The sequence below is a fragment of the Antrostomus carolinensis genome, unplaced genomic scaffold (genome assembly GCF_000700745.2).
Source record: "Antrostomus carolinensis isolate BGI_N321 unplaced genomic scaffold, ASM70074v2 scaffold1230, whole genome shotgun sequence".
In the NCBI taxonomy this organism is placed as follows: Eukaryota; Metazoa; Chordata; class Aves; order Caprimulgiformes; family Caprimulgidae; genus Antrostomus; species Antrostomus carolinensis.
Genome location: NW_010288842.1, coordinates 456 through 16091, shown reverse-complemented (window position 1 = coordinate 16091; position 15636 = coordinate 456). Strand labels below are relative to the sequence as shown.

Here is a 15636-nt window from a genome sequence, read left to right as displayed (position 1 = left end):
AAACACACAGTGTGATCTTTCTTCAGCTCTTCTCACCCACGTGCACGTACTTGAACGTACACCTCTCCCTTGCTCTTTCTCTTTTGTATCTTTAGCTATATACTTTCCTCTTAAAGGCGAGAACATGACCAGTCCTAGCCCGTTTGTAAAGACCCATTGGCACCACAAATAATATCTTGAAATATATTTAAACAGAAGTAAATACAACTATGTATGATTTAGTGTGTAAATGTATCTTATGAAATTTCTATGACTAGAAATGCTGCAATTACTGACTATAACAACCAGCTGAGCAACTCCTGAGTGTTAAACCTGATTGGGAAAAAAAAATCTGATTGGTTTTGCTAAATCTAACTTTCAGTTAAAAATAAAAGCCATCTCACGGGCTTACCCAGACCATTCATTATTTACTACTTCAACAAAATGCTCAGTATTTGTACCAGAATAACTCTGTCCCAAGACCTCACCTTTTGTCAGAAGGCTCTAACGAGCAGGCCCGCAGGGGTTACAAAGCTCTCTTACAACTTGGCTAATACTGGAGGATGGCACCCACTGTGGGGAAGAAAGCTGCAAGCAAATCAGTATTTATTCCTAATAATGTTTATCATAAGTAGTGCAGCTAAGACAATTTTAATTTGAAAAAAAACCCAACAATACAAACCACCCCACAACAAACCCCGACAAAGGAGGTCACAGTTGTATTATAAACCCAAACACCGCAGACAGGTAACTCAGTCTGAAGTGAAGTGAATTTGGTCACGACTGCGCGTGCTGCAGGAACAACAGTTCTCTTAAATGGATGTTTTAGTAGCTCAATTTACCCAAGATGTTGCATTTTCTGCCTGCACAGGCTGCTTTGTCTCTGGCCTGTTTCTGGAAGGAGCAGACTGGGACATGGAGCACAGCTGCCTGATCAGAAGCAAGCCCCGAGTGCTGCTGGTGGAGTTGCCTGTTCTGAAGATAATCCCCATTGAAGCTCACAGGCTCAAGCTGCAGGTACGGCTCCTCTGGGGACACCACGGCCCATTAGCTTATTCACTTCCTCCTGTGGTCACATCTCCTTCGCGGGTCCCTCCCCCCTTGCACACGCAGCGGTATTTTATCGTTACCACTGGTATTTAAAGTACACAGTTTAACTCTTCTTCCTCCATTAACTGTCACTGAAGCTTTTCTTTTCTAGGGGTGACACTCAGGGGGGGTTAGCACAGTTGCTGCCTCAGTTTTCCATTCAGGCAGCATGGAACCATCGCAGGACACTCAGACTCCCACTATTTCCATTATTTCCCATTACTAGTTCATGACATGAAGGATATTTACATTTTCTGGGTATCAGTTACTTAAAACTTATAACAAACCCCCTGAATTTCTGAAGACAGCCATGTCTCCTCGCAGCCCTTCCTGTTCCCAATTTCATGTAGTACTTCAAGCACCACTCAGTGTCCTTCTCTCCCCCACGCTGTTTTAGAACACCCTCCGGACACCCGTGTACACAACCTCCCTGAGAAGGAACGCCATGGGGGTCGGCCTGGTTTTTGAAGCTGATCTTTACACAACGAAGCACATTTCCCATTGGGTCCTTCAAGGCGTTTGTCTCACCCTGAATGCGGACTGAATCCAGCCCTTGTGGGGAGGGGGCGAATCCAACCAGGCAAAGATTTAGCAGCATGGGTGGGACAATGTTCACGCCATCCAGCACACCTGACTTGAAATAATGTGATATAACCAAGCTACTACTATCAATAAACACATCTGAGGAGGAAAGTGTTTTTCATAATTTGTTTCCTTTTAGAAAGGCTCCGAGCTGGTCTAGGTATGTGAAGGAGGTAAGGAGTTAGTCTCACGCACACACAAAGACCAAGGTTTGCCCATATGGTTATAAGAAATGTTTTTAATTGCCCAAAGCATCACTTCTGCTGTGCTGAGAAGCGGTGCCTTCCATCGTCCTTCAACAAGCAGCAGGGTAGATCAGTCATACAATAAATTGCCACAAAAATATGGCAACAACCGCCAAAAAAAACCCCGAAAGCCACTGCCAGTTAATGCAATACACTCAGAAACCAGAGAGTAACAAACCTGCTTTAACCAACCATTCCCCAGCAACACAGCTCTTCCCTGTCCCCCCCACCAGTCAGGAAACAAATCCTACCGCACAACTGGCACGGCCCGACACCGAGGAGTGTTTCTTGGGCTTCAGAACAGCGGGTGACCGAGGCGTGAGGGTGCAGGGGGACAGGGCTGTAGGGCTCGTGGATGTTCACACCCCCTCTGATGGGGAACAACCCGGCTGCACGTCGTCATGCTGCACAGGAAACGTAGCGGTACCGCCGCCAGGAAGAACAGCGCTTGTCATCCTGCCGGGGTCTTTGTGGGGGAAGCTGACAGGATCGGAGGCTCCGGAGGGAGACAGACACCAACACACAGCTGCAGGAAAAGCTGAAGAGGGACAGACTACAGCTGGCGAGGGGAAGGCGGGAGGGCAGGCAGGGATCCTTCGTCAGCTTTCACAGAGCATGCGTTCCAAGGTTTTGAAGGCACATCATAAGCTTAGCAGCATTTGGGAGCCATTGTTTCTTGCTGGTCCTACTCAGAGGCTGCAGACAAGAGCGAAGCAGAGGTGAGCTGGAGGTGCTGATCAGAATTTAAGAAAAAATGGTCAAATTTTTGTTCCTTTCCCCAAATTACATACTCTCACAGCTCTCAGTATGCCTTTCTTTCCTAGGAAAAAAATATCAATTAAAGAAAAATAATCAACTAGTCTGACAGGTGTCAGGCCTACCTGTTGCTTAGTAGAAAGTAGGGGAACCAGGACAAGTGCAAAGGCAAAGTCTATCCCAATCCACAAGGATAAAAAAAAATAATCAAGGATGCCAGGCTCTCCTCCTGTGTGAACTGGTTACATCGGTTACATTTAAAACTAAATACATGCATTGGAGAGGGACAGCTCAGGTTTCTAAGCTGGCAGAAGCCAGCATTGTCTGACAACACCCAGAACAAGTCTGAAGGTTTTCAGGAAACAAAAATAATCCCTTTACAAAAAAGTGCAGGTTAGAGCACAAGGAACCATTTCCATGTTGGATAACCAGCTGGGTTTTCTCCCTGGAAGAGGAGCTCTGAGCCAGTACAGAAGGTGCTACAGGTGCAGTGCACTGACTCCTATAACGTGTGTCATGGAGCCGTTCGGTTTTCAAACCAAAACAAAACCCAGCCCAGTGCTTCTGAGAGTCGTTAACCCTGTCAGGGGTGCTCCATCCTCCCATCCCCCTTTTTAACTTACACCCACAAACCAAAGCAGTTATTCAGGATTACTCAAGTAACACTTGCTGGGGCTTTTGGGATTTTGAGAAAGAGCAACCATGAACACAGTTTGCAATCAAGAGCGTGTGCATGTGCAGGACCAGATGTCCTTAGTTCGTTTTAAGGTGTACGTACATCTGCGTTACTCTCAGTGCTGCGGTGAGAAAGGCTTTGCCATGGAGGGTGGTGTTTGCGTGGGAAGTGGTTACGTGCACAGTGAAGACAAAAGAACCACTGACAGTTCAAATGGCAACAGCCAGTGGGTATCTCTGCAGGGTCACAGTTGGGGCTGTTTTCACTCGGATTGCTGGACAGTGCAGCCTGTGCCTTTGCCCACACGTGTCGTCACAACAAAGGGAGCAGCGCTCAGAAGCAAGCGGTCAGGTACCCCTGATTTGGCCACAGCATTGAGTAGTGATGTACCTCGCCATATGAACACAGTCAGGTCAGGTTTCCTTAGAGGAGCGTAATCTATTAATGATGTATCTGGGAGAAGTTTGGCATGCATGGGGCATGAAAAGAAACTTTACTGCAGGTGCTATTTATCCTACAGGATCACAGTGCATAAACAGCAACAGAGTAGAGGGTTTCAGTGACGTGACTCAAACAGTTCTGTCTGTCCCCGAGTGCTTCCTGACCACTTTGCCTCCATGGACCTGATCCACTGCCAGCGTTTCCACCTCCGGCTGAGGCTGGGATGGTGCGACGTGGTGGATGCGATGGGCCACCCCGATGTGCGCCTTGTGCGGCTTCTCTCGGGCTGGGCTGTGCGATTCACCGGACGCACGATCGGAAGCAATAGGTGGAATAACTAACGGCCTCTCCTTAATCAGGTGCACCTCTGCCGTCTCCCTGGCCAACAGAAAGGGAGTGGGATCGGGCATGGCATCCACAGGCTCTCGCAACAGCAGCTTCCGGCTATCCGACCCTATTCTGTAGGCCTCTTCAAACTCGGGGTTGAGTGGTGTTGACAGACTCTTCTTCATTCTGCGCCGCGGAGTCTCCGGCAGTTTATCTTTGGGAGGGGACGGCTTATAGCTGGACAACACGGGACTGCCAGAAGGGGTCCCCTCTGAAGTCCCACTTGAACTCATCAGCTTCTTCTTAGTAGCGTGCAGTTGAGAAGTTAAATAAGCGATAGTGCTCGCTCTCTGCTCTAGTTCACTTGACAACATATTGAGCTTATGGCTTTTCATTTTCAACTCTTCCAAATACTTCTTTTCTCTTTCTTTGATAGTGTTCTCCAGCACCATTATCATTGCATTCTTTTGTTCAAGTTCTTTCAGTAACTCATTATTTTCAGCCTCTTTGACTTTCAGCTGAGCTTCGAGATCTTCACACTTCCTTTTGAGTTCATCACTTCTTGAACTACCATTTCCTAGAGGAAGAGGAAAAGGAGAAGTGTTCCAAATTAACAATAGCCATTAAGTAAAATAGTGCCCAGGGTTCCTTTTGCCATCCCAAAGCCACAGAGAAATCCCAAAGACTAACTTCAGCTAATAGTCTTAAAATGACTTCAACTTCAGAAGCACCAGGACAGCTTTTAAGGAAATGAGGACGAGCTGGTGTCACTCACCACAGTTTAGTGGGGTGTAATAATGTTGCTACAAAGTAGAGACACTTCATACCTTCTGGGGAACAGGGATTACAGAAACCAGGCTTGCTCAACTTGCTCAAAATTGGAGCCATTTGGCAAATCCTCTGGTTATTAAGAGGAACTTCTCCCACTGCAAATGCCAGACTGGCTGTAAAGAGTGATGGAGCAGCTGTCCCAGCTCTCCAGGAGAACATGCTCAGGCTTTAGCTTCACCCCTCCATGGACAGCTGAAGCCCATGACAGGAAGGCAGAGGTGTGCTCTGCACTGGGGCTGTGCTGCTGCACAAGTCTCTGTGGGGATCCAGCAGCCCGGATTTCTCCAGTAACAAGCTCCCTGTCACAGGGCCACCGACTATACAGCGTTAGGTACTGTCACCTCCACACAAGCATCATTGTTGCATCACCTACTCTGAAATTCCTGCGATGAGAAGCATCTGAGCAACATTGCAGTATCAAAAAATAATGCTGAGCACATGCAAAGCTGCTCAGTTGCTTTGCTAAATCTGCCCACGGTCTCTCTTACCCGCAGTACACGTCCTGTCCCACACTACCCCTGATCCAGGAGGTTACTCCCAGGGAGTATCTTATTCCTGTACTTAACTGTTGATAACATAATACATTCAAAATAATTAGAATCTAGCATACATACATATATATATATAAAATAAATAAAAGCTTTGTGGTGTAATTACTGTAGCAGATAAGTTTTAATAATAGTCCCACTCTTCTACCCCCCAAAATTCACGCTCCCTGTTCCCACACAGCACGCAGGGAACCGACCGTCCAGTAAAAGAGAGGAGTCAGCAGTTCTGCACTCCATTCCTGGCTCTTTCAAAAGATTTCCTGAGTGACCTTGTTAAGAACTTGGGATATTTACTTCATAAATAACAGTAAGTCTGGAAAGGAGAAAACTATTTATACCTTTAGAATTTATAAAGTCAACATCCCAAGTGCAAAATACTCTCACCTACTTGTAACGGAGAAAATACAAACACTGAAGAAGATGAGGAAGTTTAACATGAACATTAAAAGGAAAATGCAGCGTATCCTTACCTGACAAGTCTGAACTCTTTACAGTCAGCTCATAGGTTAAATCTGAGGAAAAAAGTTGTTTATATTTGTTAGAACAACATCATCTACCCCATGCCCCACCCGGTGAGCACATTTACAATGACATACTTCAATAAAAAGATAGTAACTCTTCCCTGCACCTGAAGCGGTAACAGGAGATCCACTGCAAATGATCCGAGCTGTAAAACTGCAACTATCGGGTCACTTAAAAAAAAACAAAAAAAGGGAAAAAAGAAAAATCTTTGCCCACAGTTGTGCCCTGAGCCACGTGCTGATCACCCCAGATTCACCCTGGTGGGGGGCTCTGTCCCTGAGGTGTCACTGCTGAAGTAGGAAGCAGTTACTCCATTCTTGTAAAAAGAACTAAGGACGGAACCAGCGTCGGCGTCCTCTCGCAGCTACCTGTGCAGTGCTGCTGCAGGCGGCGGATCTCGGCGTGCAGGCCCTTCAGCGTGTTGGCGTGTTCCCGCTGGAGAAACAACAGATTCTTCTGGGCACTCTGCAGCTGGTTCTCCAGGTTTGAGGTTGCCATCCTGACATGCAGTGACCCTGTCAGGAAACAGATGCAGAGTTGTAACAGCGAGTTGTCTTACACACAGAGATCCTCACTCACACACCCTGCACTGCCAGCGTTACTACTGCTCCTGATAAGGCAACAATGGTTTTACACACACCCACGGGCCAAACTGCCCATGAGACACAGACTCCAGATGAGTTCCCTGACAGAGAGCTACAAACAGCTCCTGGAGCAGCCAGATGCTTCCTGTGGAGACGCAGGCACTGTGCTGTGTCACTGCTTCTGTGACATTTAGAGGCAGTACCTGCAGGAGCATCCAGAGAGAGACACAAACCAGAGTCACCAGGTGGAATCGTCACCAAGTCTGTCATGACACAATTTTGTTTATTCTCCTATTTCCTAGTGAAAATAAGCACACCAGTGAGAAAAAGCAACGGTGACAGTGTGCAATCCTCCTGCAGCCTCAGTGCTCAGGTGTACTTCCAGTAGTTCTTGAAATTCAGGATGTGATCATTCTCACTCTGCAAACAGAGCGAGCTGTGCTGCTCCAGCCAGGGCACCCGGTGCTGCTCCACCCACAGCTGGTGGAGAGGCTGCTGAGAACATGAGAGGCTGTTCTACCTGAGAACTTTCCAGAAACATACGTGCTCAGTAACGCCACATTACTGCACTTCAAGTTGCTTTAGCAGGAAAGCTGCCGTGCTTGGGAAGCTTCCGAAAACACCAGGAAGTCAGGTTCATTCTCAGGCAGCTCAGGAGCACGACAGCAGCACCGAAATAGGGGCACAGACAGATACCAGCGCGCCAGGCTGACGGGGACAGCAGAGTGACAGGCAGCAGCACATGCTGGGTGGGAATCACACAAGCCACGGTGGGAGAAATACTTCCTAGGAGGTGAATCAGCTCATGGAACGCTATCACAGCCCTGGCCCACCACCAGCAGCGACAGGGAAAGGTTTGTTGGGTGCCTCCGTGCGCTCCCTGTGCGCGGCTGGTGACCTGGCATCACAGCACTAAGGGCTAAACTCAGGTGCCCTGTAGCTTTGTAAAAACAATGACAATATTTAGCTTACAAAGGTAAATAAAAAATCAGGACGCCCGTTGCCTCGACAACTGTAACGGCATTACAGCCACGGGCTCTAATTATGGGACCACACACTGCGTGTGAGACAGACCCGAACTCTGCCCCGTGGCTGCCTCACAGGCACCTTCACCCATTCATCGCGCCATGGCAAGTGTTTTCCATTGGGCTCTTTTTGGTATGTAGTTTTATGACACAAATTAAGATTCTATGAGTTTAAAACTGGTAAAGCACAGCCTCGGAGAAAGCAACACACTTCTGTCATTGCTAAACATAACACAGCCCTGCATTTAATTTTGTATGTTTTATTCCCAAAAAGAACACCAGACTCAGAGCTTCTGCGCCTCCTAAAACATGGGGGGGGTAGAGGGGGGTAAATAAATAAATACACACAGAGTCTTCCCGATTTCATGTGTGACCTTAACTGACATCATCATCAACTCCTTATCCCTCCAGAAGCATTTATTTGATTGTAAAAAAATAAAGTGAAGGCGTAAAAGCCTCTCAAGGAATCCAGTGCTGTACAATGGGCAAAACAGAGCTCTCGGTTATTTTATAACAAAGATCAAAGATTAAATTCAGTGCTCGAGAAGAATGAGGGTAACGGTGCCAACTCGTGCTTTGCTGAGTGGAACCAGTCATTTCACAATCGCCATCGTTAGCAAACAAGGAAAAACAATGGACCAAAAACATTCTGAAAAGGTTTCTGGGCTGGCTAAATAAGAAATGAAGGGCTCATCCAAGCCGTGTCTGCTCTCCACAGCCGGACAGCAGAGGCACTGGGACCCCTCACAGCCCACAGCACCAGAGGACTTACCTGAGGACGGACTACACAGTCCATAGCAATTACTCCGGGGCACCACTAATTTTAAAGCTTAACAATATTCTAGCTGTGTTACATTTTCAAAGTGACATTATCTTGTTTGCAAAGCTGGCTTCAGACAGACAGAAGCTTCACTGAATCATCCAATTTCCTAAGTGATCATTCTACTCTTACCAACTAAGTATGATAGCAGAATAAAACCTGGGGGTCCATGCCCTCACCACAGCTGGGGCTCGGACTGCACGGCACACCAAGGCTCAGAAGGGATTTTTAACCAAGAAAGGTATTTTCCAAAAGAAATTCTAAGCAGTGACAGTGACAGGTGAAAGAACAGCCTACAAGATAACACCCCAAAGCCTTTGCCATCACCGTGGTTACTCACAGTGGCTTTGTGCCTGTAACTATAACCTGAACAGAAAAACTGAAACATCAGCAACAGTGTTTGTAACTCAGGAGATGTAATGAAAAATAAACAAATATATTGAAAAAGAATTAGCAGTTTCTTTTAATAGAAGTCAGTGAACATTTTCCCAGGACTTCCCTGTGCAAACACTTTGATTTAGTTCCAGGGAGCTGGGTTAGCAGGAGTCACAGTTACTCCAGGTTCCTTAATTGTTAACTCCCTGTTTGTTGGTGCATAGCAGCCAGCCACAAATCACATCCAACAACTGCTCCACAGGCAGCACAGATCTCAGAAAACATGGTCTGGGGAGGGGTCAGTCTAAAGAATAAAGAAGCAACTACTCAGGTATGTCTCCCATTGGGGTTTCAAAGAGGAAATCCTGCACAACAGTGCTGGGATCACACTAAACTGATTTAATCTCCTGCTCTCTGAAACGAGAACGTGCAGCCAAGAACGAGGGTATGATCAAAAAGCACAGGTGAAGTACAAAATGCAGAAGTCACCTGAGCCCCTAATAGCCCAGATGAGCAATCTTCACCCTCTCACCACGGCAATCAGTGGGACAGCTCTGAAAGCAACCCACCTCTGCCTGGATTTCGTCAGATTAATTAAGCCAGTGCTGGGAAGAAAGCTGTGACTGCCCACACCACACAACAGTCAGTCACTATGGTTCTTCCCCTTCCCCCTCGTCTCCAAAGCAACTTTAAAAAAAGCCAAACCAAAACAAACAACTTTTGTGTTTCGATACAAAAGGAGCTGTGCAATAGAGAGCTGGGCAAACTCCCACCAGGAGCGCCTGGGTCATTTGCTGGGGATGGTAAAGCAGGAAAAGGGGCATGAAAAGGGGCACTGCAGTGCCCAGCACACGTCCTCTTCTGCAGTGCCCAGCTCACCTCCTCTTCCACAGCAAGACCCGTGCTCAACACCAACGTGCTGAAGGTGTCGGCTACACCATCTGCATTGGGGCTGTGTGCTGCATTCTACCCTTAAAACCCGCAAAATTCCTCAGCATCACCAACATCACAGCATGTTTCTAGATCTAGTTAGGAATGTAGATCTGGAGACAGCTCAAAGACTGAGCCTGAAGTCCTCCAAACAATGGATTCACAGTTTCTCTTGAATATAGCCTAGGAGGGACAACTAGAATAAGTCAAACAGCATTCCCTGGGGAACATCAGCACAAAATTTTAATCCTTGCTGCACCAACCTAAGCCCTCATCTGCCACTAAACTGAAGAAGGTAACTTGAATTAACATTCTTTTAACCTCACCTTAGAAAGGAACCAGTCTGTCTCTTTTACAAGTGCATGTTTGCTTAAAAAGGGAACAAAAATAAATACATTTTAAATAGAAAATTTAAAATATTAAACAAGAGCATTTTGGAACGCAACTTCATCACATGCTCACCATAAACAATCACTAACATTTTAACAGACAAATCTTGCCTGGCAGATAATGGGCAGGTTCCAGGCCTTTTCCATCTTAAGTATCTGGACAGAGTTCAAAATATTTCAAGGTAATGAGCACCTGGGTGTATCAGGTGCCTCTCCACAAAACCCGAGCATCTCTATACCCACTGCAGGGCGAGAGAAGGGACGTGCTAATCTAGGATTTTAGACACAAAGGCAGCTCCTGGATGAAGCCAAACCAACCATAATTATTTACCATTTTCATTCCTGTTTGGTATCCACTAAACAAAGCAGAAGAACCTCCCTTTACGTGGATGGGGGGACTATCACCCGAGAAGCTGCTTTGGCTCTGCCAACACGTATCCAAATCTTCTGGAAACAGGCAGGGGCAGGCAGGCATTTTCCTCTCAACTGTACGTAGCCAATGTCCTCTCAAAATGTGAGAAAAGCTGCCAAAATGCTTTTTGTATGCTATACAAAATACAATCTCAACAACTAATTAAGGACACAGGAGTCTTCTCCTAAGAACCTTGAAGGTTCCTATTTTAAAGGCTGTCACTGAACTGACCATTTCTAAATAAGTCGCTCCAATGCTAAAATGTCCAACTGACAGACACTTCGCTGTTCTTTGCTGACATCAGCTCTCCATCTCCAGAGACATCTGCCACCCCAAAAGTGTTTGTTCAGCTTATTTCAAAGGACATAACAAAGGAAACCCTGCCATCTCCACAGCCGGCTCGAGGACTTTGGTATCCTTCTGCTTGGACATTTGCTTTAAGTCACCCCCCACACCCCAACCTGATACGATTGTACTAAAGTAGCTCCAGCAACAACACAGGTTGGGAACAGCCTATAACTCAGTTTCACATCTACATTCGCCCCTCACTCATCTGTGCATTAGATTAAACCACTTTAATTAGTTCAGGATTTCCTGAGGTCATGCTTTTCAGACTGTACACGAGGCCTCCACAGCCACCTTCTCAATGTCCTTCCCCTTCTCAATAGGGAGAACATCTTACAACAGCTCAGTCCCTCTTCCTCTGCCTTCCGTGTTATACTTCAACAATACTTGTATGTAATTATTGTCCCAATAACTTGTTTTCATGATCTTTTAGTTTGTGTGTTTTAAGCCAAGCAAAATTAGTAGTTCTTTCCTGGAGACGACTGAGGGGAGAAAGGCAACATGCCACTCTCCTGCCAGAGGAAGGAGACGATTTTGCTTTCTCAGCCCCTTTTCTATTTCTAATGCTTTTCCATGCTGTCTTACTCAGTTGTCCTCTGCCCTGCTTCCCCTTCATTTTCTGATCAGAGATCCTGCAGACTCTTCACTGTTGATCTCTGAAAGTCCCTGAGGAAACACAAGTTTTAGTATTTTAGTAAGAAAGTCATTTTTTGGTACTCCAACAGCAATCAGTATGGCAGCTGGAGGAACAATTAAATGGACACAGTCCTATTAGCAATGATTTAATTCTTCTCGATGCTCTAAATGAACAAGCTGATACTCAAAGTCATTAAGAAGTTCTCCAGCTTCAGTTAAAGCTGAATCAGGACTTAAGCTAGTAAGGTGCTGTGGGAGGATTTTGTACAAGTATATGATAACTCAAAATTTATGCTTAGAAATAATACTGTACTGTGGAAAACTCGAGAGTTTTTTTTCAGATATCAAATATTCACTTATGAACACTTCATGTTCTCTTTTAATTTTATTCTCTATGATGAGTAACATGGGAATCACACAAGAATTCAAAGAGAACATATCTTTAAAGTTTTCACAGTTCTGAAGGCTTAATGAAATACAAACTAAAAAAATGACTGTACTGGTTTCACACAAGTGACTGGGTCGGGCACTTCTTCCCTCTCCATGACAGGAAAAGAACCTGCCACCACGCAGGCCTGCAGCTATTTAGCTCCCCAGCCTGGCTGTGACTTTGTCTCACTCCTCCCACTTGCATATAACGAGCAAGAATTTACTGTTGTGCTTCTGAAATGCTTCAAAATCACCTTCCTGGTCACTCAGTGAAGCAGGTCAGGGACCTGGTCCAGCTGACAAACCCCTTTGTCCATGGGCTGTTTTTCACGTGATGGGTTCAGCACGCAGCGCTGCAGACAACTGATGGGGAAAGTGGGAAAATATAAAATAAAACAAAAGAAAATAAACCAGTAACCAGGTTGGGGGGGGTTGGTACAGGCAGAACTGTTTCCTGCAGCAGTGCCAGCTCCAAGCACTCACCTGAGCTCAAGCTCCTACCACAAGAACTGCAGAAATGATGATTTTCAGACTTTACCTGGAATATGTGCGAAACACATCAAAAGGCACTGAAGCCTAACAGCAAGCTAAATAAAAGTGTCCTCCTAGGAGAGATCCATTTACAGAGAACAGCTATCGGAACAACAACTCTACAGAACAGCACAATTATTTTTGGGGCAAGTTTAACAGGCTGAGGAATATGCTTTTCTCTAATGCATTCTGTGATGCTGTTTCATAAGCCATTGATTTTATTATTTAAGAACAGCAACTACGAGCAAACATACAAAAAATGGCCTCCACTTTGCTAAAGTAAAGGTTTTGAGTCCTGCTGATGAAGGAAATCTAGTGGTGGTGATGACCCAAGTCCTCTCTTAAGTAAGTATTAAGTTTTTTTGGGTTGGGGTTTTTTTTTAGTGTAAAGTAAATAAGATGTCAGGACAAAGAATTTCAAAGAGAGGTGCTTTATACTCTTACTTACATAACCCAGGTACCTCAAACTGAGACAGTGAAAGTGTACACAGCTGAAATCAAGCTCTCACAAGGAACAGAAAGCAAACAAGCACACACACCTTTATTGCAAAGGAAACCTGTCGCTAATGACATCATTCACACCATTTTTTCCACACAGATGGACACTTCTGAGCTCCACACCTCTGCTCCACAGAGATGCGATCCGCTGCTCCTTTTGTGTCCTCCCTCTGGGCACTGACTCGGATTACGGGGAGCTACTGTTCCCTGGAGTATTTTCAGCAGCAGTTTATCATTCTGTTTAGGGAGAAGCCATGAAATGTCACAGTTTTCAGTCGAGCAACAATTTAAAATAACACTGATCTTAAGTCCTGTCTCTCACCCAAATAATTAACACCAACAAGAAGCAAGGTATTTTAACAATTGAAGGACAAATCAAAGGTTTTCTGGGAGTAAAATGAGAATAAACATGCTTCTTTGTAGCAGGAAAGAAACAGTGATCAAAACAAAAGGCTTTTTTTCAAGGATTAATAAAAAACCCCAAACAGTTTGCAGAAGTTCTGATACACTCTAAGGACGTTATTTTCAGCAATACTTTGTCATGTCTCTAACTTCTAGTAGTCAACAGACATACTGCTCTCATTTATAGCACCATGTTCTTTAACATCACCAAGAAAAATGAGCTGGTAGTTAACTGTAAAACATTATTAGTGAAAATCATCCACTGATCACACAGGCAGTGACTAACACCCATTATCACACTGCCAGACATCCTTCTTGAGAGGAAGACAATTTTTCTGTCACTCAAAAACAAGCACACAGACTAACCAGGCACACATTCACTGAAGATACTACAGCCAGAGACATAAAGGATGCGAGGTCTCGTGAAGGAATCAGAGGTGAGGTGCAGCAGGTAACTGGGGAGGTAACACTCAAACTTGGCTCTACTAAATATTCATTATCTATCCATTATCTTCATTTGCTTTTTCAGATAATTCAGGAGACGAGTGAGCAAGAAAGGAGCAGAGTTTGTTCCGGCACGCTGCGGACACGAAGGAAACAGGAGCTGTGGGGATAAGATTTCTGCCTCAACAAAGGGCACCCTCCCTGCCCCAACCCCACCCCGGCGCTGGGCAGCGGCACGCAGGACCCGTCCCCAGGGCCAGGACAAGCTCTGCCACGCTGGCCCGACAATACTGGTTATGGTTACACAATATTGGCTCATTGCAGCGTGTTTATATCAATAACAACAGTGTGGAAGCTGCAATGAGGCAGCCAGACGCTTCCCAACCTTTCACAGCTCCTCACGACGTTTCCCTGTGTGCTGCAGCCAAGGAGAGCGGCTGCACAAAGCCAAACCACAGACCTTTCCTGCAAACATCTTTTTTTCCTCAACACTAAAACCCTGAGATCTTGCCTTTCTTCGTTGGCTTTGCTTTTTAAACCAGCACCAGGAAAATCTATGCACTTGTCTAGTCAGAACATATCTATTTCCCCTAAAGGAGCAAAATTCAGTCATCCAACATGCTGATTTTTCCGTAAATTACTGCTCATCAGAACCCACCACTGTTAGTAACTGACAGACATACATATAGAGATACACAAATACATACAGGAAGTGTCACTTGTCAGCAAAAAAAATATTAAGCTTTATAAACTATTTCAGAAAGATGAAGCTGTCTGTTCTCTGTACAGTGAACTACAATTTGCTACATTTTTTAAAAAACTTAACTATGAAAAATGAGGTTAAACATGAATTTGAGTAAAAAGATAAATTACTTAATAGTGTTCTCTTTACACAATTAAGTACCACAATACACTGTAAATCCTGAGGATATAAAAGCAATCCTTCAAAGCTTTGCTATGTAAAAACACCATTTTTTAAAGCCATAAAAAAAGTAATGAAATGCCTAGAAATAAGAGTCCAACACAGCAGCAAAATGAAACTTGTGAACTTGTTTATTACAACTGTATTCCCTCTATTATACTGTTTATAACGTTCAAGAAATATTTTACTTTACATTATGGTCCACATGCAGGAATAACAGCACTGGGGAGTTTTTCTTCTGCCTGCTGCTGTTAAAGGATTGATTAACATAGGAGACCTGGATGAACAAATATATTGTCCTTAATACCTACAGCCTCTTGAATTAGGGCACACAGGAACAGTTTGATTTTCTTCTAACTTCAATGACAAAATGCATTAAAAAAAAATAATCATTTAAGAGCCCTAAAAGTATGTGATTATATCTGAAATCTGAAGTAAAGGAAACAACTTTAAGGTATGCAATAAGATTGCTATTTTAGAGTTTGCAACAACTACTGGACTGAAAACTCCATACAGCATTTGGAGTGGTCATGAGATTACCTTTTACCTAAGAGGATGGGGGAGGAAACTTTAAAGAAATATTAAGCAGAAGCAGGTTAATAAAATGAAAACAAGTAGTGATGAATCAGTTGTTGGCAATACTCTTCTTTTCTACTTAAGCAGCTGATACTTTCCTCTGTTATGACCTCCTGATATTTGTTGTTTCACTACAAATGACTGTTGGAACCTCAGTATAACCAAAAGCTTGAAAAATTAACAATACTACGAGTCTGCCATTATCTGCTTAGAAAGCATTTGCTGTAAATACTGAAATCAAAAAGCAACGTGCAGTTAAAGAGCATAAACGTCTGTATTTACTCTAGCCTCTCCCAGAGCTTCAGTCATAATAAAGCACTAC

The 15636-nt window shown here is 44.6% G+C and overlaps 2 protein-coding genes across 2 annotated transcripts in view; one reads left to right on the top strand and one right to left on the bottom strand.

The window, feature by feature from the left end:
* The window catches only part of DNAH10 (dynein axonemal heavy chain 10), a gene marked incomplete at its 5' end in the record, with an annotated part of 54246 nt that extends 52634 nt beyond the window's left edge, over positions 1-1612 (top strand). Inside the window, 2 exons of the mRNA XM_029084869.1 lie at positions 851-996; positions 1466-1612. Coding sequence (XP_028940702.1) covers positions 851-996; positions 1466-1612 — 293 coding nt within the window. The remainder of the gene's footprint in view (positions 1-850; positions 997-1465) is intronic.
* A 2035-nt stretch (positions 1613-3647) lies between these two features.
* CCDC92 (coiled-coil domain containing 92) lies at positions 3648-14978 on the bottom strand. The gene is made up of 4 exons (XM_010167704.2): positions 14957-14978; positions 6365-6511; positions 5945-5986; positions 3648-4672 (listed from the first exon to the last, which is right to left on the bottom strand). The coding sequence occupies exons 2-4, from the start codon at positions 6492-6494 to the stop codon at positions 3897-3899; spliced, it is 948 nt and encodes a 315-aa protein (XP_010166006.1). The 5' UTR covers positions 6495-6511; positions 14957-14978; the 3' UTR covers positions 3648-3896.
* Between the last annotated feature and the right edge of the window lie 658 nt (positions 14979-15636).